General features: G+C 45.8%; 1 protein-coding gene across 1 annotated transcript; it reads left to right on the top strand.

Moving 5' to 3' along the window:
• The first annotated feature begins 5,163 nt into the window (after nt 1-5,163).
• AGBL3 (AGBL carboxypeptidase 3) lies at nt 5,164-19,994 on the top strand. The gene is given in 13 exon segments (XM_054168044.1): nt 5,164-5,626; nt 6,637-6,744; nt 7,754-7,880; nt 8,946-9,728; nt 11,196-11,358; nt 12,560-12,686; nt 13,204-13,301; nt 13,464-13,543; nt 14,935-15,001; nt 17,324-17,508; nt 18,304-18,478; nt 19,712-19,747; nt 19,750-19,994. Coding segments are annotated over 13 exon segments (2,178 nt in total). The 5' UTR covers nt 5,164-5,439; the 3' UTR covers nt 19,792-19,994.
• The last annotated feature ends 3,246 nt before the right edge of the window (nt 19,995-23,240 follow it).

Genomic DNA, 23,240 nt, shown 5'->3' with positions numbered 1-23,240 from the left:
GTCCAGTCTGAATCTCCCCACCTCCAGCTTCATTCCATTAACTCTTGTTTATGGCTCTCAGCAAATGAATGACAATGAATGTTGAGTCCATAGTAGTAGTGGTACCTTTTTTTTCTTTCCCTTTCTTTTTTCTTCTTTTCTTTTTCCTTTTTTCCCTTGAAAGATTTAAACTCCATGCTGTGAAGTGTCTGAGCATTCACATCTAAGCATCATGCCCAACTGAAACTATAGCTATTCACAGCACCACTCAGCATTCATATGGAGAAATGCAGCAAGAAATGCAGAGCTTGTTTTCATTGAAGAGTTAAATTAAGCAAATTGAATGTTGTCTTTATGGTACTGAATCACAGAACATTAGTGGCTGGAAGGGACCTCGAAAGATTATCCAGTCCAACCCTCCTGCCAGGGCAGGATCACCTAGAGTAGGTCACACAGGAACAAGTCCAGGTAGGTGGGTTTTCAGTGCCTCTAGAGGAGACTCCACAAGCTCTCTGGGCAGCCCATTCCAGTGTTTTGTCCCCCTCATAGTGGAAAAGTTTTTCCTTATGTTCACATGGAATTTCCTCTGCTCCAGCTTGCACCCATTGCCCCTTGTCCTACCACTGGGCATCTCTTAGAAGTGCCTGGCTCTGTCCTCCTGACACTCACCCCTTACATATGTATAAACATCAATGAGGGCGCCTCTCAGTCTCCTCTTCTCAAAGCTCATTTCAAATGTTGCAATGTGAATGTTGTCTTTATGTCAAACTTCACTCAGGTGTGATACAGAGCAAACACAAGGTAGAACAAGTTAGTGCTGCCAGGCTTCACACACTTCCCATCATTTCTGTGCATCAAGAAAGGATGAAATTCCGCCAGAATTCACAGTGAAACAGTTTACAGAACAACCTCCCACACCTTCTCTGGCAATTGCAACCCAGTCCAAAATGATCCCTGCAGTTAGTCTGTCCCAGTAATGTGGCAGAAGCTCCCCTTTCTCTCCTTTCCTCTCCTAGCAGAAGCAGCAGAAGTAAAAGCCTTTTCTTCTATTCGTTTATTTTGACCAAAGCCATGGTTTCATGTGCATTACCAGGGATTTGCACTCTGCCAGATCACTCAGCAGCACAACGCTCACGTGTGGGCATATGACTGCATTTCTGTCAAATCAGACAGGGCACATGATAGATTTTCACTGTCCTTTTTATCAACACGAACTTTGTCTCAGCCTGGGGAGAATGGATGACAGACTGATCTCTCACAAAGCCAGGCAGTGTAAACTTAACCCATTACATTATTCTGAACTGCTCTGAGCTGGGAGAAGTACAGAGCACTGCAGAACTCTGCAGCCTGGGGCTGTGCTATCTGGATGCCTTTAGGAGAGCCCAAAGCAGACAGACTGCATAAGCCAGCCAAGGCCCCACAGCAGCAAATAAACCCAGATATTAGCTTGCACTGTCAATTTTTAAATGGATTTGCACTTGGCATCCTTGGTCAAGTCACATGCTGTCAGCCTACAGGGCCAACAGGAGAGACTCACAGATTCATAGAATGGTTTGGGTTGGAAGGGACCTTGAAAATAGAATAGAATAGAATAGAATAGAATAGAATAGAATAGAATAGAATAGAATAGAATAGAATAGAATAGAATAGAATAGACCAGGTTGGAAGAGACCTTCGAGATCATCATGTCCAACCTATCATCCAACACTACCCAATCAATCATCTAGTTCCACCCCCTGCCATGGGCAGGGACGCCTTCCACTAGACCAGGTTGCTCAAGGCTTCATCCAACCCGGTCCTGGACATCTCCAAGTAGGGGCATCCATGACCTCCCTGCACAACCCATTCCAGAGTCTCACCACTCTTACTGGAAAGAATCTGTTTCTGATACCCAGCCTAAATCTGCCCTCCTCAAGCTTCAATTTGTTCCCTCTCATCCTATCACTACAAGCCCCTGTAAAATGTCCCCTCCTGGCTATAGTGCTATCCCCCACAGTGCTCTGCCTCAGCCAAAAGGATCTCAGAGTGAAATAACTCAAGCAAACGGATCTAAAATAACACTTTGAACGCTGCAAATGCTCCCCTGTATGGCGTGAGGCACACGGGCAGCACTGGGCTCCCTAGATCAAGCTGCAAAGCTGAGAGCCATCTCCTAGCCCTTCCTTACAGGCTGCTACCACCTTGTGGCCATTCCACGTTGACAACAGCTGCACCTTTAAAAGTTGGTTAATTCTGTTTTCCCCTCTTCTCTTAGCTGTTCCACTGGAGAGAAATTATTTTTAGGGCAAGAAGCAGCAAACCGAAAGCACCGTGGGAGAAGAGTGTCACTGTAGAAAAAATAAGGTTCGAGGCAAACGTGTAAAGAACCTTTTCTCATAAAGTTTACACAAAGATCACAAAATAGCACTCCATCTTGTAACTGCAAATAGAATTCTTCAGAGGGAAGGCAAGCAGAGGTGTTTCGAAACAACTAATTAATGATGAACAATTTCTCCAACAGCAAGCAAAGCTGTAGCACACTCATCCCGAAGTCCTGCCATCCCTGTTTCATTCCAGAACAAATCAAGGCTGAGAGACAAAGAGCTTGTAAAGTAAAGCTTCAAGGAAACATGTGAAACCAGGCTGCTACTGTCTGAAGCACAAAACTGTGGAGAAGCACAAAACAATGTAGCTGATAAACACATGGTCACCAGTAAACAGGCTGGGAAGGGAGGTGGTTATTGATGGGAATGCACAGGGATTGTCAACATCGCATTTATTTCACATTGGTACTGCGTGCTGCTTGTGCTCCCTGACTTAAAGGTCCAAGGTTTACACATAACAGAAGGAAAATGCTTGTTCTCCCTGCACAGCACAAGCCAGGGGAAGGGGAAGGGGAAGGGGAAGGGGAAGGGGAAGGGGAAGGGGAAGGGGAAGGGGAAGGGGAAGGGGAAGGGGAAGGGGAAGGAAGGGATCTGCTTGGAGTGGGTCTAGAAGAGGGCCACAAAGATGATCAGAATGCTGGAGCACCCTGTGAAGACAGGATGGGAGAGTCAGAGATGTTCAGCCTGGAGAAGAGAAGGCTCTGGGCAGCCCTTAGAGCTCCATTTCAATGTCTGAGTGGGACCTACAGGAAAGCTGGGAAGGGTCTGGTTGGAAGGGCTTGTAGTGGTAAGACAGGGGGCAGTGGTTTTAAACTGGAGCAGGGTAGATTTTGACTGGACATTAGGAAGACGTGCTTTACAAACAGAGTGGTGAAATACTGCAACAGGCTGCCCGGAGATGTGGTGGAAGCCCCTTCCCTGGAGGCATTCAAGATCAGACTTGCTGCTGCCTTGGGCAGCCTGATGATGTTCTTGCACACTTCAGGGGGGTTGGACGACACGACCTTCGAGGGTCCCTTCGAACCCGATGCGTTCTATGATTGATGCTCTGGCCGCACCACTCTTCCCCCCTGGCAAACCCTGTGACGCCGCCGGCCAGCGACAGGCCCCGAGGCGGGCCGCGGGACCGCATCCCGTCCCCCGGGACCGCATCCCGACCCCCGCGCCAGGCCCCACCGGCCGGCGCCGGCGCCTCTCGCACGCAGCTCTCGCGAAAGCGGCGCGGGGCGGCGGGGCGGTTGCGGTGCAGCCCGCGGGCATTGCGGAGGGGTCCGGCCGGCGTTTGCTGCTGGTGGCGGCAGCCGCCCCTGCGAGGAGCCCGGGATGATGCCGGTACCGCCGCCTCACCGGAATGCCCCGGCGCGGCCCGGGACGAGGAGAGCCCCGCCGTCGAGGAGGAAGGCAGCCCAGTAAGTCCCGATGGTGCCAGCTCCTCGTCAGAGGTGGTCCCAGATCGGGGGGAAATGACCAATAACGAGTTCGAAGCAGCTGTGTTTATTCTCCTAAGAAAATCCGTGAGCAGCACTTGTGCAGGCACCCGGAATGCACCGCGGGGCAGGTGTGAGCCTTAGCTGCATTTTGGGAGCGTGCTGTGCCTCGCACTACACAAACCTCTGTCCCAGGAGCTCGTCCCTGGCGCTGGAGTCTTACAGGTGCCGGCATCTGGTTCAGACCGAAATCAAGTACAACAAATTTCCCATGAAACCAAACTCCTGTGACCTGCTGTAGGCAGTAGAAAGGCCAGGGGAATGCTTTGGAGAGGACTCTTCTCCTATCTACTACAAAACCAAGCGGTTCACTCTGAGCAGTGTTTTGTAGTCAGTGCACAGCACCAGCAGTCCCAATCCACTTACTAGATTCAAAACCTTTCCTCTACCTGTCATGTTTCCATTCAAGTGGCTCCTCAAAACTTTGGCGAAATCCTCTGTGACAAGCAAGTAACACCCCAGTCCCCTTCTCTATTTTGACTCAGACATGGAGATTGCAGACCTTGCCCCAACATACTAGTAATCCACAACAACCCCATGCAGTGCTACATGCTGGGTCCAGAGAGGTTGGAGAGCGGCCAGACAGAAAGGGACCTGGGGGTACTGGTAGATAGCAGGCTGAACATGAGCCAGCAGTGTGCCCAGGTGGCCAAGAAGGCCAATGGCATCCTGGCCTGCATCAGGAACAGTGTGGCCAGCAGGAGCAGGGAAGTCATTCTGCCCTGTACTCAGCACACCTTGAGTCCTGGGTCCAGTTCTGGGCCCCTCAGTTTAGGAAAGGTTGAGTTGCTGGAACATGTCCAGAGAAGGGCAACAACGCTGGGGAAGGGTTTGGAGCACAGCCCTATGAGGAGAGGCTGAGGGAGCTGCAGTTGTTTAGCCTGGAGAAGAGAAGGTTCAGGGGAGACCTTATTGCTGTCTGCAACAACCTGAAAGGTGGTTGTAACCAGGAGGGTGTTGGTCTCTTCTCCCAGGCAACCAGCACCAGAACAAGAGGACACAGTCTCAAGCTGTGCCAGGGGAGGTTTAGGCTGGATGTCAGGAAGAAGTTCTTCATAGAAAGAGAGATTGGGCATTGGAATATGCTGCCCAGGAAGGTGGTGGAGTCACCATCACTGGAGGTGTTTAGGAAGAGACTGGATGGGGTGCTTGGTGCCATGGTTTAGTTGATTAGATGGTGTTGGATGATAGGTTGGACTCAATGATCTCGAAGGTCTCTTCCAACCTGGTTAATTCTATTCTATTCTATTCTATTCTATTCTATTCTATTCTATTCTATTCTATTTATTCCATTCCATTCCATTCCATTCCATTCCAACAAAAGCAGTAATAATAAAAGATGCCAACATTTCCTATAAGAACCCAATTAAACCACTCCCTGCTGCAGGTGACTACTTGATGTGCTTGGTGGTTTAGTGAGTGAACTGTTCATTCAAGGCTACTTTTAAATACAGCGTGATTTATTGGATGGAGCAATAAATTTACATTGCAGTGGCATGTAATTTTACTGTGCTATGGTTAGTTACGTTCTTTTCACATAGATAATCTCTGTAGCCTGTTTCCACTTGGAAGGGCAGGAAGGACTGATGTGAGGGTTCTTTCACTTTCTTATGGATTCCTTTTGTGCTCATCTTTTTCCCAGGACAAAACAAATCCTGTCATCATCTGACTCAGAGGCAGTGGTACCCCACCTTCAGGAGCCTCAGAATGTGGATGAGTTACCATCTGCCAGTCAGTTTTCCCTGGTGTATTGGCCACACCAGTATGAAGTTATGAGGGACAGAATTGAGCACATTGGTAAGTTACTGTGTTATGCTTCAAATCTTGTGTGCAGGCAAAGAGGAAGCATGCCTTATATCTCACAGAATCCTAGAGTGGCTTGGGTTGGAAGGGACCTTAAAAGATCATCTAGTTCCACCCCTGCTGCCATGGGCAGGGTCATATAAATAAAGGCAAGAAGTTATTGTCACTGTGAATGAAATATTAAGAGACAAATCATTCTTAGTCAAAATATAATTTGTACAGAAAAAAGAAAACACAATCATAGAATTGTTTGGGTTGGAAAACACCTACTCCAGCCTGGAGTTGAACACCTCCAAGGAGGGGGCATTCACAGCCTTCCTGGGCAGCCTGTTCTAGTGTCTCACCATCCTTACTATAAAGAATTTTTTTCTAATATCCAGTCCAAATGTCCTCTCTTTCAGTTTAAAGCCATCCCTCGTTGTAAAAGTCCTTCCCCAGCTTTCCTGTAGGCCCCCTTCAGGTACTGGAGGGTCTCCCTGGAGCCTTCTGCAGGCTGAACAGCTGCAACCGTCCCAGCCTGCCCCCATAGGGGAAGTGCTACAGCCCTCTGATCAGCTCCTATGGAGTTGCACAGTTTGATGTCCTTTTTGTGTTGGGGGAACCAGAACTGGACACAGTACTCCAGGTGGAGTCTCACAAGGGCAGAGTAGAGGAGGGAGAACCAATGACTTCACTCTGTATTTGGAGCATCTGTTTTCCTAATGGTACCAGTGCTGTCTAATCTTCACCACTGTCATGCTCACAGATGGTAAGCAAGCTGTACAGGGAGCAGAAGTAAGCTTGCACAGCAGAAGTCAGTCCATGCACAGTTTGATGTGTATTTTTATTTAGAGCTACAGTGAAGATTTGTTCACAGATCCAGGAAAAGAAGTTCAAAAGGGAACTTGTATGGATTTGTGCAACTGGTATAAAGAGGATGAACTGCTTGTCAATGTATGCTTCATATTATAAAGATTCTTAATTATTCCTGCTTGTACTCCTTCTGTGTGTCTTCTCTTTTTCAGATTGGATACCCACCACCCCTGAGCCATTTTACACTCCAACAGGTTGGGAGATGATGCCACCATACCAAACTCCTGACAAAGGCACTGTGATTTATCTTGAAGAAGAAGGTGGGAACACAATGAAAACTCTTCTTGTCACCTGTAGGTCACTGAAGCACCTGCTTTGATCCCCTGCGGGAACCTAACTCAAAGCCTGGTGAAACCAATGTGCTTTTCTATTGTTATTTTAAAGCACTTGGGAATAAATTGTTTTCCTATAGATAGGGAAGAAATTAGTTGCATAGTTACACAGCTCTCTCCTGGCTTTCAGCAGAAGAGCTGTGTCCTCTCTATTTTGTGGGTGCAGTTTGGGGAGGACAGGTGATTTTGATTGCCCTTGGTGGCACACCTTGGTGGCAAAAGCTTTCTGGCACCCAAACAACTTCTCAACCAGAAAACTAAATTCTCACTGATGGCAAAACTAGAAGTTCTGGGGCTTAGTGAACTATAGTAATGAAGATGGGAATTAAAAGGTCAGTTATGCCTTTGTGAGTGTCTCTTCTGAGGAACAGTGAACAAGATAGCAGAACACAGGAAAAGGAGCATACAGGATCAGACTGTAAGCTGGGAGTGATGTGAAAACATCACTTGCAATATAAAAGTGGTTGCTGCTGGGCCTGGGTGTCATCTTTTTTACTTCTAGACTAGAATAATTGAATACAGAGATTTAAGAACCAATTGATGGCAACAATTCTCAGCTATAGGTGATTTCTGAGCAGAGAAATTGCCCATTTGACTGGTGAACACATCTGGGAGAGCTGAGTCCTAGAGTTTTTGTACCAAACCAGTTGCTTTTACTAAGTACAGAGTATGGATTGCCCTTTGCTCATACAGAGAGACACAATCACCTCCAAGACAGAGTCAGCTCTCAGGCTGGCTGAAATCCTTAAGGTTAAGTGAGAATGGAAAACTAAATCTTCATATAAATTCTTTATGCTTACCTAAGAAATGCTTTGAAATTCAACTCCATGCAGCTGCCTGTTTCTAGAAGAAATGTTCAGAAGAATGCAGATACTCCCTAAAATGAGACTGAAATGAAAGGAATCTGTTCTGCCCCTTCCCCTGCCTAATAAGAATTCCTGCTTTATGTATTCCAAAGTGAGAGGCCTCTGCCCCCTGAAGCAGCTCCTCCGTCAGGAAGGGGACACCACCCTGATCTTCGAAGCACGGTTTGAGAGTGGGAATTTGCAGAAGGTGGTCAAAGTGTAAGTTTCTCATCTTTTCTTCTTTTATCAACAGGGAGTTATTTTCAGGGGTGTTACTATCAGCAGCCTGCTGTCAGTTTCTAAGCAGGATGTCACACCGTGGGTTTGTAACTCGGTTTATGTTAGTTGAACAAGCTTCAAAAGTAGCTTCAGGTATCGTTCACATGAAATCATCTGACAGCTATTCCCTGGCACTGAATATTCTCTGTAGGTGATACTCACCTACACAAATTCAACACCTTGTCTTAAGCATTTCCTTTTAAAGCACAGTTTGGAGAATGTTTTTAGAAGTCCTGGTGATTATTAAAAGTCCTCATGTGATTCTGTGAATGAAGACAGCAGTTGCATTATTGGTATGCTTGGTGCAACTAGGCCTCTTTTCCTAGCAGCTGCATAGTCTTTGATTTATGACATTGTAGATTACATTTGCACTTTATTCACTGTGAGCTGCTTTTTAATGGCAGTCTGCATGTAGCCCTCACCACAAGAAAAACACTGAGGTGCTGGAGTGTGTCCAAAGCAGGCCAATGCATCTGATGAAGGGTCTAGAGCACATAGCTTATGAGGAGCAGCTGAGGAAACTGGAGTTGTTTAGTCTAGAGAAAAGGAGGCTCAGAGGAGGCTTTATCTCCCTCTACAACCTCCTGAAGTAAGGTTCTGCCTCTCTCCACAGAGATACAGCCTGATGCTACAACCTGAAAAGAGGCTGTAGCAAGTAGGGGGTCAGTCTCTTCCAGGTAACAAACAGCAGGATGAAAGGAAATGGACTTAAGTTGCACCAGGAGATGTTTAGATTGGATATTAGGAAAAATTTATTTACTGCGAGAGTGGTCAGGCATTGCAGCAGGCTGCCTAGGGAAGTGGTGGAGTTGCCGTCCCTGGAAGTGCTCAAAACTGTGTAGATTTGGCACTTACAGATGTGGTACAGCTGTGGACACGGCAGCATTAGGTTAACAGTTGGACTGGATAATGTTAGAGGTCTTTTCCAGCCTCTCCGATTGTTGGACACTGCATCATCCTACAGTGCTAACCAGCATCACAGCTGTTTGCCTCCTTTCTGCCTAGCAGCAATGAATTTGAGTACCAGCTGAGCCTGCGCACCGACCTCTCCACGGGCAGGCACACGCAGTGGTTCTACTTCCAAGTGAGCAACACGCAGGCGGGGACACCGTATCGCTTCACCATCGTCAACTTCACCAGGCCCAACAGCCTCTACAAACGTGGCCTGAGGCCACTGATGTACTCAGAAGCTGATGCTAAGGAGCACAGGGTTGGCTGGCGAAGGACTGGAAATGAAATCAAGTACTACAGAAACAATGCAGGCCAAGGCAGGCAGCAATATTTCTCGCTCACGTGGACGTTCCAGTTCCCTCACGACCAAGATACCTGCTACTTTGCTCACTGCTATCCCTACACCTACTCCAAGCTGCAGGAGTACCTGGTGGCCATCTCTACAGATGAGGGGAAGTCCAGATTCTGCAAGATTGATATCTTGTGCCATTCACTAGCGGGAAACATGGTGTACGTTCTAACTGTCACCAACCCCTCTAAGAGCGGCGAGGGCACCGAGAGGAAGGCTGTGATACTAACCGCGAGGGTGCATCCGGGAGAAACTAACAGCTCCTGGATAATGAAAGGCTTTCTGGATTACATTCTTGGTGATTCAGGCAAAGCTCAGCTCCTGAGGGACAATTTTGTCTTCAAAGTGGTGCCCATGTTGAATCCAGATGGTGTGATTGTGGGAAATCACCGCTGCTCTTTAACAGGTCAGGACCTGAACCGCAAGTACAAGTCAAAAAGGAAGAAATCTTACCCCTCCGTCTGGCACACCCGCGGCATGATCAAAAGGTGACCTCATTTTCTCTCCCTGCAGGACAGATGATTTTCTTTTCCACTGCCTCTTTGTTAGTGTGTCTTCTCTATGGGTTTTGGTATCGTTGACATCTTTGCCCCCAAGCCTTTCTGACGGTTTCATGTCCGGCTGCTTTTCAGAGCAGGTTATTTTCTTCTTCAGTATTGTGCAAGTTTCCCTTTAATACACTTTCTCCATTCCTGGTAGTTAAGTTCTATCTCCAAAGTAAAAGAGCTTTTACCAAAACATTTTCAGCATATTTCTCCTCAGTATACCCTGCCCAAATCTGCTTATCAAATTCCTTATTTCTTTCACTTTGTTCTTTTCCAGCATACAACCACATCCCAGAATGATGTGGTTAGGTTCAGAATAGATCCCAGATGTCCATTTGACAGCAAAGATTGCCAAGTTTTCTCTATGTTTTGCTGCAAATATGTTTGGTTTCTTACATAGACTTCCAGTCACAGAAGCATTGATACTCTGGCTATAAAACTAAACCTTCAGCTGGTAAGCATCTGTAACAAATTAAACCAAACAGGACTCTTGTGCAGAAAGCCAGTGACAGTGTTAGTACATTTAATGTTTTTCATCTAGTTGCAGCCCAGTTTAAATGAGATTTTTGTTCTTTCAAATGAATGTTTTGCCATGCAGATCCCTAGCTTACAGGGGATGAGCACCCCTCATGTCTTTCTATATGGGAGACAGCATGCACTTGTGAGTTTCCTGTAATTAGTATCAATTTAGTCTGCCTAAGTGCTACTGATCTTCAGCATCATATTCAGCTGCTGTGAGCAGAGACAGATCTGCTTATTACTGCTTCCTTCTTAGTTCTGCTGTGGATTTCTAGCTCCTGCCCAGCATAAAGTCCCAGGTGACACACTGTGATGCCATCACATCTTCCCTGTAGAGCTCTGCTTTGACATGAATTGGGCATTGAGGGTGTGGGATGCTAAACCCCAGTCTGTCTAGCTGCAAATTTTAAGAGTTAGTTAAGCAATAATGCATTGCAGAGTCTTGGCACATCATAAAACTTGCTGTCTCCAGTTTGATAAAGAAAGGGGATTCACTGCTACTTATGCTTCAGTCTCATCATTATACAACATGTATTATCCAACACATGTACAACAGTGGAAGAGCAGCAGATAAGAACATCAGGTTTCAGCTGTACAATGTCCTCCTGTGCACATCTACCGAGCTGGATGTTCCAACTGAAAGCTGGAACACCTGGACAAAGGCTGCTGATGCATGCACTTATTTCTGTGCAGTGACAACTGAGTTTTTGTGGAGGCAACTGAGCAGTTTGTCTCTGATCTGCCACACTAAAGGTTTAACTTAGAGCTCAGAATATGAAACTTGTGTGGATTTCTTGCTTCAGTGTAACATCAGTTCAGACTAGTTTCTGAGGTAGAGGGAAAAAAACCCCACATTTTTAATGAAGCATTCTATGTTGTCCCATCTTACAGAGTGATGGAGGAACGTGATGTCTTCCTGTATTGTGACATCCATGGTCACAACAAGAAACAAAATGTCTTTATGTATGGTTGTGAGTCAAAGCAGCATTCAAAAGCACCCCACGTGCATCCACGTCTCTTCCCACTCTTGCTGAGCAAGAGCTGCCCAGATAAGGTAAGCAAATGCCTGGCTAGAAACCTACTCACCTGAAACTAGGATTCCTTGGGTTTTTTTGTTGAGGTATTGCATTTACTAAAAGATAGCAATTCAGCCAGTAAAATAATCTGCAATTGGCTAAAATTAGAGATGGTAGGAAGAAGAAATTTTAACTCCTTGGAAACCCAGCACTCCAAAATGCATCAAGAGGAGCTGAAGTGTAAAGTTTTACAGTGTCAAAGGCTAACATTCCATATTCTGTACCCACAATATTCAATGGAGCTTTAAAATATACTGTAGAATTAAAGGCAAGCAGGGAAGGAAAGAAGAAACTAAAGAAGCAAAATAGCTCTTCAGGATGAATTGGAATACTTCTGTTGACAACTGTGTCAAAAATCATCATCTTTGTCTAAGATATTTCAGTTAAGAAAAAACAGAGTGCACTAGGGAATGGTGGCTTTAAAAATACCCCATTTCCCAGCAAAATCTGACTCCAGTGAGCTTATTTTGAACCAGAAAGTTTGCAAAAAGCTCAGTGGTGAAGCCCTGGAATAGGTTGTCCAGGGAGGTGGTTGGGGCCCCATCCCTGGAGGTGTTTAAGACCAGGCTGGATGAGGCCAGCCTGATGTAGTGTGAGGTGTCCCCGCCCATGGCAGGGGAGTTGGAACTAGATGATCCTTGTGGTCCCTTCCAACCCTGATTGATTCTATGATTCTATAAACCAATGCACAAACTAACCTACTTGATGTCCTTGCCTAATAGCAGCTAATGCTGTTTTCCTCAGCTATCAATAATGAAGTGGTTGTGAGCTCTGTATCAGTTGCATTAAATTGTTGGTCTGCTAACTGAGACAAGAGTTATTCCAACCTTTTAGTAAGATGCATGTTGGTGTATAAAAGCATGTTGGTAACACAGCTGGGCAGCTGTCTGTACAGGATCCTTTAGAAACAGCAAGTACAGGCACAGCAAAAGTCATTTGCAGATGTCTCAGAAATCCTGAAAGCAAACCAAACATTTAATCAAAGGGCTGTTAGTTCACCTACGTCTCTGTTGTATCAGGATGCTCTGAGCTGTGTTGAGCAATGTTCAAGCAGTGTGAAAACTGACACTTGTTTAGCTGGCAGGTAAGGGGTTTTGTGAAAGAACTTGCAGGGTTTAAAGGAATTTATTGCATCTTCCTCTTTGCTTCTAAAGCTGATGTCTGTACCTGCCTTTGAAGTTCTCGTTCCCAGACTGCCGCTTCCGAGTGCGAAAGAGCAGAGAAGGCACAGGCCGAGTGGTGATGTGGAAGATGGGCATCAACAACAGCTACACTTTGGAAGCCTCTATCTGTGGCTCTAAGTTGGGTGAGATGACTCCCCGTGGCTGTTTAGTAGAAATTATCAAACAAGGGCTTTACTTGTGTTATTTCATGGAAAACGCTAGCTCGAGGTACCATCTACTTGTTGGTGTTCTATTTTATTGTGTAGAAATCAATGATGACTCAAGAGAAGAGTTGGGAAAAACCCATCAAAACTAGCTATTTTTCAGCATTATTGCATACATATCATGAAACTACAGCGTGAGTGGAATGCTGATTAAAAGCAGTAACTAAAGCTAGCTGTATTTTGTAGGACCTCTCGTCTTAGGGCATCAGTCAGCTGTGCGCTATAGTTAACCTCCTCTGAGTGGACACATTTGTTCATGTAGGCAGACCAATGATCTGTAATATCATCTGTATAAAACTCCAGCACTCACAGACCTGTCTGACATCTGTCATATGTGAGTTTGCTGCCAGCCACCATCCTGAAACATCACAGATACCCAGCAGTCAGCAAGATGAGTGACATTTTCATTTCTTTCTTGCTCCCACTGATGCTACAGGCTGCAGACAAATGACTCATTTTGATATGAAAGACTTGGAGTCAATAGGACAGCATTTTTGTGATGCTCTCTTCAATTACTGTGTTCATAACAAGGAGGTAAGGAAAGTCCCCCCCCTAGGCCTTTCCTCCTGCCTCAGTTCATCTTACTGTGACAAAATGTAATAACTGTATAGGTTATAGCAATACTAAATTTGTTAATGGCTTTCTTAAGCAGTAAACTACATTGGTGATGTCTCTTATTATTATCTGTGCCTGAAGGAACACAAGAAAGCAGTGAAACAGCAAGCCAGGGGGAACTCCAAGGTCCTGAATTCTGATGTGTTAGCCTGGAATTCCAGGTAATTTAGAAGTATTCAGATATGCCACAATTTACTGTGTTCTCTGCACCTCAGTGTGCCAGAGTAAATGTGAGAGATGTTACTGAAGTTACTTTATTAACAGTCACACTCCTTAATTTAACACTCCATAAAAGACTGCATGCAAATGTTATTGTAGCCAAGCTATAATAGCCAGTTCATTGGAAGTAGAGCTCTGCATCTACTCCAGGTGGCCTTCCTGAGGAGAAATGAAACTGCATTGGTACAGACCCTGATCTTTTGCATCACTTAAATCATAGAATCATTTAGGTTGGAAAAGACTGTTAAGATCATCAAGTCCAACTACTAACCCAGCACTGCCAGGTCACCACTAAACCATGCCCCTCAGAACTGCATCTGCACAGCTTTTCAATCCCTCCAGGGACAGAGACTCCACCACTCCCATGGGTAACCTGCTCCAGGGTTTGACAGCCCTTCTGGGGAAGAAATTGCTCCTCATGTCCAACCTAACTCCTCCTTTGGCACAACATGAAGCCATTTCCTCTTGTTTTTCAGCCTTACATTTTGCAGAGCAATGTAGCCACAATGTAAGGTGTATTGTTTTGAGGCTGATTTCATTAACCATGGAAGATGCTAATCTGATTCCATCTAGACAAAGGGGTTAAGTAGAAGGTAATCAATAGCAGTGCAAGAATCTGAATGCTGACCAAATGAGATCTATTAAACCCAATCAGCTTCTCCTGTGTCAGTGCAGGCAGGGACTGTAGGTGATTTGTGAGATGTGGTCACTTATGTGTTATGAACAGCTGTGGCTGTATGATAATTTATTGGGGAATAAAACTTTTGTACACATCTTGTTTTCTTTTGAGGGGGATCATTAATAGGTTGGCTCCATCTCATCAGACCTGAAGTGCCTAGAGTATAGAAATCAAGAGCTGAGCTTGACAGCTGCTGCTGAACTGCAAGGAAATGGAAAGAGACACAAGATTCTAATGCATCATCAGAGATCTAGGAGAAGGCTTACTAGGAACAAAGAGGATGATGCTCTGTGAGAGGACTGGGGAGGGGGAAGGTGTGTGAAACAAAACTGAGAGAAACCTAGGTAGAAGCAGGAGGTGCCATGGGGATAGACCATGTCTCTTTCAGTAACCAAGCTTTCTCTAAGATACATTGCCCACTTTTTGCAGGTTAGCTGTAGGTCTGTACAATTAAAATGTGGATCTGGAAGGCAGGCACGTGGGAAAAGCATCCACATCTCTACACACACAGTCACATCTCTACACACACAGTCACATCTCTACATCTGGGATTACTACAGGAAACACCTGCTAATTATTGGGATGAATGCTGCAAAACTCTGTTTGCAATCACCAAATCTGGAAATGAAATAAACCAAAGTTTATCTTTTACAGCAGCCAAACTTCTAACAGCTCAGATTCCTCTGATCCTGATGCAGACCAGCTAAAACTGGATACTAAGGTATGCTATGACTTGGGGTATTTTTGGCCTTATAACATCTCTGTCCTGAATGCCACCAGGAAAAGTTACCAGAATTTAACAGGCTCTGTTTTGAAGAATCCTGGGAATAAGTCAGTCAGAATAGTTATGAACAATGGAATAGGCTATGGACACACAGTTCAAACGAACAGCACAGGACAACAGTATTCATTTTCCCTATAGCTCTACCCAGGTTGACCAGAAGGTGGTGGTTTTGTTCCAAAAGAAGGTGGCTTTCTACCTGTCATGGTCTGCAGTACAGCTGAGTAAGGTCAGCGTGAGGAAGAGGGCACCAGCGTTAAGCAGGAGAAGTCTGGTGGCCATGTATGCTGGTGTCAGCCATGCTTTGGAGACACCCAATTCACCGTGTGCAGGAGTTGTGTTCTCCTCTCAGGCATGCAAGCAGATCATCTCACTGGTCCTGTCTGCATCAGACTGCTCCAATGCCTGCTTCCAGGCTTACAGGCAAATGTAGCCTGGAGGCAATGAGACTCTCTTATTTCCCTGAAACCTGTATTTGCTTGTTTTGCAGAAAAGAAGAGGTTAAAACTCGGGGGTTGTCCTTGTTTCCTTGATGTTTATTTCTTTGGTGCCTGTGATTTCCATAATACTGCTCAAGATGTTTCCTGTAAACAAGCAAAACAAACTGTTGGGGGTGTTTTGCTTTTAGCAAACTGGTGGATGAAATTGAGCCAACAAGAATCGTTTCTGTAAATTGTTACTTCCTGTTTGTGGCATAAATCCAGTAAACAAACAGTAAAAAGGGGAAATAAGTATCAGGAGTGTGTACTGAAAGGGTGTAAAACTGAAATGAGCCCTGTAAGCCTTTGCAAAACATGCAGACAAGCATTTTCAGATGACTGAGCCAGATGATCAATTCCATGGTTTGGAGTTGAAGATCTAGTGGCAGGTATGATACTTTGAGACGTGATTCAGTCACATGAGCTCTGCTGAGCACACCTGTGGTGAGGGAAGCTGTCATGGATCTCTTTATGTGCTGCCTCCCTCCCTGGAGGCATTTATCCCATTTATGCCTGGAGGTGTTTCATGGAGAACACATTTTTGGGCAAAGTCCACATTGTTCCACTTGGTTCCACTGTGGTTGCTAAGACCACTATGGCCATTAAACCATGTCCCAAAGTGCCACATCCACAGGTTTCCTGAATGACAGAATCACAGAAACATTCAGGTTGGCCAAGACCCTCAGGATCAGCAAGTCCAAGCTATATCCCCAAGCACCACATCCAAACAACCCTTAAACACATCCAGGGTTGGTGACTCAACCACCTCCCTGGGCAGCACATTCCAATGCCTGACCACTCTTGATGGGGAAAATGTTTCCTAATGTCCAGCCTAAACCTACCCAGTCGCAGCTTGAGCCCATTCCCTCTTGTTCTATCACTAATTACCTGGGAGAAGAGACCAGCACCAACCTCTCCATAATGTCCTTTCAGGTAGTTGTAAAGAGCAATGAGGTCTCCCCTCAACCTCCTCTTTTTCAAACTAACTATCCCCAGCTCCTTCAGTCACTCTTCATAAGATTGATTCTCCAGGCCCTTCAACAGCTTTCTTGCCCTCCTCTGCACTCCATGGGCAGTCATCCAGAAAGAAGCCACAAGTCTTAGGCTCGAGGTGAGGAGAAAGTTCTTCACAGAAAGAGTAATTGGCCATTGGGATGTGCTGCCCAGGGAGGTGGTGAAGTCACCGTCCCTGGAGCTGTTCAAAAAGGGATTGGACGTGGCACTTGGAGCCATGGTTTAGTCAGTCATGAGGAGCTGGGTGATAGTTTGGACTTGATGATCTCTGAGGTCTTTTCCAACCTTATTGATTCTATGATTCTATGCATATTTTGATGGGTAACATTCCTTTTCTGTACATAAAGGTGCTACTGCTGGCTGCTTTATTAACGCTCTCATTGATTCCATAGGTAGCCTTTTTTTTGCATTTCATGCCAATCTTTCTGGAGTTTTTGTTTTTCTGGAACTCCCAGCATCAAAAAAAAAAACCAGAGCAGTGCCAATTAATCCTACTGAGAAAGTATGGTTGTCCAGGTTCCCAGGCTAAAAATAAACTAGCCATCCAGAGTAGGAAGTGAGGTCCCTTGTCAATAAGATATGTTTACGTCCAGGTTCATAAATATTTGCTGAACACAACAGCATCTTGAGCAGCTTCTTGCATGGGTTCCTTCTGGCACTGTGATGATCATGTTTACTTGCAACTGGTTTGTGGTGGATTTTTTTCTTTTCTTTGTAGCTTAATATTCCCTCATGAATCAAAAGTGTAACTTGACTATTTTCTGTGCAGAAAAAACCCAAAGCATCAGGAGAACATTTTCGCAGCATTGCTAGGGACAGAGGTCATGAGAGCAAGGCTGTGATTATTTTTCATCCCAGTAGAAACATGTTGTGCTCTTTTTCTGACCAAAGACTGATATATGACAACTTAATTCAACCACTTAAACTTCAGACAAGTAGTTTGGTCACCAAATGGTGACCTACAATACTCATTACTCTTTATTGTCTGTTTCATCAATGAATGAAGTATCAACAAGTCTAGGTAGGTTGTCCAGGGAGGTGGTTGAGGCCCCATTCCTGGAGGTGTTTAAGACCAGGCTGGATGAGGCTCTAGCCAGCCTGATCTAGTGTGAGGTGTCCCTGCCCATGGCAGGGGGGTTGGACCTAGATGATCCTTGTGGTCCCTTCCAACCCTGACTGATTCTATGGAAGGAAATTTAACTTCTGAAAATCAGGCCTGGTTTCTACTTATTGAATGCTTACCAAGCTTCCCCTCTGTTAACCTGGTATACACTCCTTGAACAAGCCATAAAATGGCTAACTGATAATAGCTTTTTGTTAGTCAGTCTTTTTGAACTTACTAATAATGGGTGTTTCTGTTCTGTTTCACAGACTCAGGACATTGAAGCTGAACATGAGGTAGTTCAAGTACTTGACCCCGTGAAAAAAGGTGAAGATTGTTTGTTTCATTCTTAAAATCCCAATGAGCCTTTTGGGTTCTTAATAATCTCAAAGAGAGGCTAAGTGCAGAGTTCTTTGGTTGTCATTTCACTCAGTCTCAGCATTTGGAAGAGCTCCATTTTCTGTAATGCACACTGTCTTCATCACATTCTTGCACATGAAGGGTAGTGGCATTAATTCCCAGGACACCCTTTATCCATGTGTTTTTCACACTTTGGGTGCTGAAAAACCAACAGTGAGATGCTGCAGTGCTATGATTTAGTAATGACTTAGTGCTTGGCTCTGAATTCCTGTCTTGGTTTTTCTCAGGCATGCACCCAGTGCTATTCTGCCTTGTGACTACTTTGTTTTTGTCTTGGGGAACTTAAGTACAAGCACCAATAAAATGAAACATAAGTCACCAAAAAAAACCCCCACCAACAAACAAAAAGACAACCACCAAAAGAAGTGGCATAGTAGCTGGAAAACTGTGGTTTGTGAAAGGGTTTGTCAGAAGGATGTGCCTATGATAGGAGAGGAGTGGATTCACTGATTGAGGGGATCCTGGGTTCCTAATGTGTTTTTTAACCCCAGCTAAATATCACTGGGAGGTTTCCCTGTTTTGCTCTCCCACTTTATTTTGGCCAGATGGGTGAAATATTATGAATGAAATTCAGTATTAACTGTGTAAAGCACCTCTGCACTTAGAATAAAAGGAGCTTCAAAATGTCATTAGTGGAGGAGGCACATGCCTCCCCATACACTGTCAGACCCAGTTCATCTACCCAATGATCATGGACCTTACCCAGTAGATTCCTGCCTCACCATGCCCTGCAGGTGAGTTATTTGCAGTGCACACTAAAGCCAGCTGCAGTTGACCTCTTCCATTGCCAAATGCTAAAATGTATCTTCTGGGTCAGGTCATGCTGAGAAAGAGGCCAGGGGCCCAGGCTCCAGCAGTGTTTTAGCCACTTGACGAGCTGTGGTCTTCACCGGTGGGTAGTGCCAAGGCCAAGCCTGTCACACCAGCTGAGGCACAGTATGGTAGCAGTACTGGAAAACTCCCATGTTCAGCAGCAGCTGATAAGCTGTGACAGATACTAGAAATGACATCTTGGAGCTTCCCAGCCGAGATACTTGAGGTCCAGAAGCTCATTCAACTCTGTGAACAGTCCAGGGTAAAGAATGTGGAAAACGTCACCTTAATGGTAAAGGATAATGAATGCCTCTGACTCTGCACAATCCTTCTGCAGTTACTGGTAGGAGAGTCTCTAGCCATTGGGTCCTTGCTTTTCATCTGTGTCAGCATGCCAGAAAGGGATGTCTGGTCTGGTTCTGAGAAATGTTGGAATTAGCCCTTCCAGGAAGGGCATCATATCACAGGAGCAATAAAATCAGGTCCTGTACCTCTGGCTGAAGTACTAGATTTTGAATCATGCTGTGACTCTCCTTCAATAGAGGAAATGCTTCTGCCATAAGACCAGTTTCCTATGAAGGAAACCAAAGTCATCTACTTTTTACTAAGTAGTATTTGATATGGATTTGTTTTCTCCTCTTTTTTGGCTCAGGTCATGATTGTAGTGCAAAGAGCAATTCAAAACAGAAAGAAAGGAACATGAAGGAGAGGCCCCCCTCAAAAGGGACAAGGCCCAAGAAAACCAGGACAGCAAGCCAACCTGCAAGTTTTGGGAAGAGTACATCTGCAAGGCACAAGACACTCTGACATTGCTACCTAAAGCAAAAAAACAGGCAACATGCTGCAAGATACCAGGAGCCCCAGTTTGGAACCCCAGTTCTTCAGCCACTGAAGGCACATGAAAGGGTCGCACATCTGATTGGCTTAAAGAATTCCTGAGGCTTTGGTTATGGATTATGACTCTACAGTGGGGGAATAGATACCTGCTAAAAGTAAAAGTCTTCTTACTCTTTTCTTTGTCTTCTTTTCCTTTCCTTTTCTTTTTCTTTCTTTTTTTTTATTTTATTTTTTTCTCTTTCCTTTTCTATTCTTCTCTTTTCCTCTCTTTTCCTCTTCTCTTTTCCTCTTTCCTTCTGTTTTCCTCTTTTCTTTTTCTTTTTCCTCTTTTCACAGTATCACACAGTATCACAGTAACTAAGGTTGGAAGAGACCCCAAGGATCATCAAGTCCAACCTGTTCCAACAGACCTCACAACTAGGTCATGGCACCAAGTGCCACGTCCAATCTCCCCTTGAACACCTCCAGGGACGGCGACTCCACCACCTCCCTGGGCAGCCCATTCCAATGACGAATGACTCGCTCAGTGAAGAACTTTTTCCTCACCTCGAGTCTAAACGTCCCCTGGCACAGCTTGAGACTGTGTCCCCTTGTTCTGGTGCTGGTTGCCTGGGAGAAGAGACCAACCCCCTGCTGTCTACAACCACCTTTCAGGTAGTTGTAGAGGGCAATGAGGTCACCTCTGATCCTTCTCTTCTCCAGGCTAAACAATCCCAGCTCCCTCAGCCTCTCCTCATAGGGCTTGTGCTCAAGGCCTCTCACCAGCCTTGTTGCCCTTCTCTGGACACGTTCAAGTGTCTCAAGTGTCTCGATGTCCTTCCTAAACTGAGGGCCCAGAACTGGACACATGTGGTGTCCTTTTGAAAGGAAAGGCTCTGCTTTCCCTCCCCCCACTGAGAAAGAGACCACGGCTAAACCCAGTCAGAGAAATGAGATTATATTTTACAAGGAAACAGATTCTATGTAACACAACAAATACAGGTATTTTACAATATATACAGGAATATACAGCAAATGAACTCAACCAGAAACCAGACCCCCCCACAGAGGGGGCTTCCCCCTGTGCCCCCTTCACCCCCCTACCTCCCTTCTCCCCCAAAGAGGTAGAAGAGGAGACGAGGATGGTTAGCAGGACAGGGGAAGGAGCGGACAGGCCTGTTACAGGGAGGGAGTTAGTTCTTATCTTAGTTGGTCAGAATCCCAGAAGCAGATCCAGCCAAAAGGGACAGCGAAGGAAGGAAGACTGAGAGAAAGTTCCCAGCTCCCCCGGGTCCAATCTGACCTCCCACAATCCTTGGCCAATGAAATTCGTTTAGAATACCAAAATATTTTACAAACATTTAGCCAGTGTGCCCCTTTCTTAAAGGCACAGCGTCAAACGGCCACAGAACTGGACACAGTACTCAAGGTGTGGCCTAACCAATGCAGAGTCCAGGGGCACAATGACCTCCCTGCTCCTGCTGGCCACACTATTCCTAATACAGGCCAGGATGCCATTGGCCTTCTTGGCCACCTGGGCACACTGCTGGCTCATGTTTAGGCGGGTGTCAATCAGCACCCCCAGGTCCCTCTCTGTTTGGCAGCTCTCCAGCCACTCTGACCCCAGCCTGTAGCTCTGCATGGGGTTGCCGTGGCCAAAGTGCAGCACCTGGCACTTGGATTTGTTGAATGCCATCCCATTGGCCTCTGCCCATCTGTCCAGTCGGTCGAGGTCCCTCTGCAGAGCCTTTCTACCCTCTAACTGACCAACATCTGTTCCCAACTTGGTGTCATCTGCAAACTTGCTGATGACTGACTCAACCCCCTCATCCAGATCATCAATGAAGATGTTAAAGAGGATGGGGCCCAGCACTGATCCCTGGGGGACGCCACTGGTGCCTGGCCGCCAGCCGGATGTGGCACCATTCACCACCACTCTCTGGGCTCGGCCCTCCAGCCAGTTCCTAACCCAGCACAGAGTGTTGTGGTCCAAACCACGAGCTGACAGCTTAGCCAGCAGTTTACTGTGGGGGACGGTGTCAAAGGCCTTGCTGAAGTCCAGGTAGACTACATCCACAGGCCTCCCCACATCCACCAGACGGGTCACCTGATCATAGAAGGAGATCAGGTTGGAGAGGCAGGACCTGCCCTTCCTAAATCCATGTTGGCTGGACCTGAGCCCTTGGCCATCCTTCAGGTGCGCAGTTATTGCCGCCAGGATAATCTGTTCCATCACTTTCCCTGGCACTGAGGTCAGGCTGACTGGTCTGTAGTTTCCAGGTTCCTCCATCCGTCCCTTCTTGTGGATGGGGACCACATTGGCCAGTTTCCAGTCACCTGGGACCTCTCCTGTGAGCCAGGACTGGAGGAAAATGATGGAGAGCGGCTTGGCCAGCTCATCTGCCAGCTCTCTTAGCACCCTAGGATGGATCCCATCCGGTCCCATGGACTTATGGGTGTTTTCTTTTTCTTTTCCTCTTTTCTTTCAGTTTCTTTCTTCTTTTCTTTTCAAATAGTTTGCACACATTGGCTAGTCTACACATGACTTTTGTCTCACTATATGAGTATCCCACATTCTAAACCAGTTTAGCACTGAGTCTCTCCTGAATATAAAGTATGCTTTGTCTTAAACAAAACATACTGGGTTTGTGAAGCAGACTTCACTTCCAGAATCAGCTCTGGGAAAAGCACTTTTTTGCCCCTTTTGATTTTTTTTCTTCTTCACTCTCTTTGAAAGTTTTGTTAAGATTCCCAAAGAGAGGGGTTATTCACTGAGCAGCTGAAACCACCATTCCTTGATCACAGCAGAGAAACTGTAGAGTCATAAACCACATAAATCATTCTCCCCTTTCACCAACAAACCAAGTACCTGTGGCACTGCAAAACATTTCCCATAAAGTCTGTATGTAAATACTCTATGGAACTCTTTGCTAAAGGATGCCCTGGTTGCAATATGCACACATGAATTTGTGGACTTTATAGACAGACACATACAGCTTGGGAGATCTCCTCAGCTGAAAAGAGTGAGAATCTAGGGGAGTGTTTGCAAAGTGTGTTGGATATGTTTGTCCTGTTACTGCTCTGCCCTGGTAACAGCCACCTTGGAGGCATGGTGCTGTGAGAGGTGGCCCCTCAGCCTACACCAGTGTGACCATTCATGTCTTCTTACGTAGCTGGGTGCTGTTTTATTCACTACAGTCAGATACCTGCATAGTTTGTATTTTCTTTATGTACAGACATTTGGGAGAAGAGATAAAAAATATTCTGCACAGGACAAGTACTGAGTTCTGTCTCCTTTAAATTTCCTCTTAGGCTTTCCCAGTAAGCAAGTATCATGGTATCAGTCAGGGTTGGAAGGGACCATGAGGATCATCTAGTTCCAACCCCCCTGCCATGGGCAGGGACACCTCACATTAGATCAGGCTGGCCAGAGCCGCATCCAGCCTGGGCTTAAACACCTCCAGGGACAGGGCTTCAACCACCTCCCTGGACAACCCATTCCAGGCCTTCACCACTCTCAGGGTGAAGAACTTCT

This window comes from Dryobates pubescens, chromosome 15 (assembly GCF_014839835.1).
Source record: "Dryobates pubescens isolate bDryPub1 chromosome 15, bDryPub1.pri, whole genome shotgun sequence".
Classification (NCBI taxonomy): domain Eukaryota; kingdom Metazoa; phylum Chordata; class Aves; order Piciformes; family Picidae; genus Dryobates; species Dryobates pubescens.
Note: the sequence above shows the minus strand (reverse complement) of the source record. Positions and strands in the feature narration are given on the sequence as shown.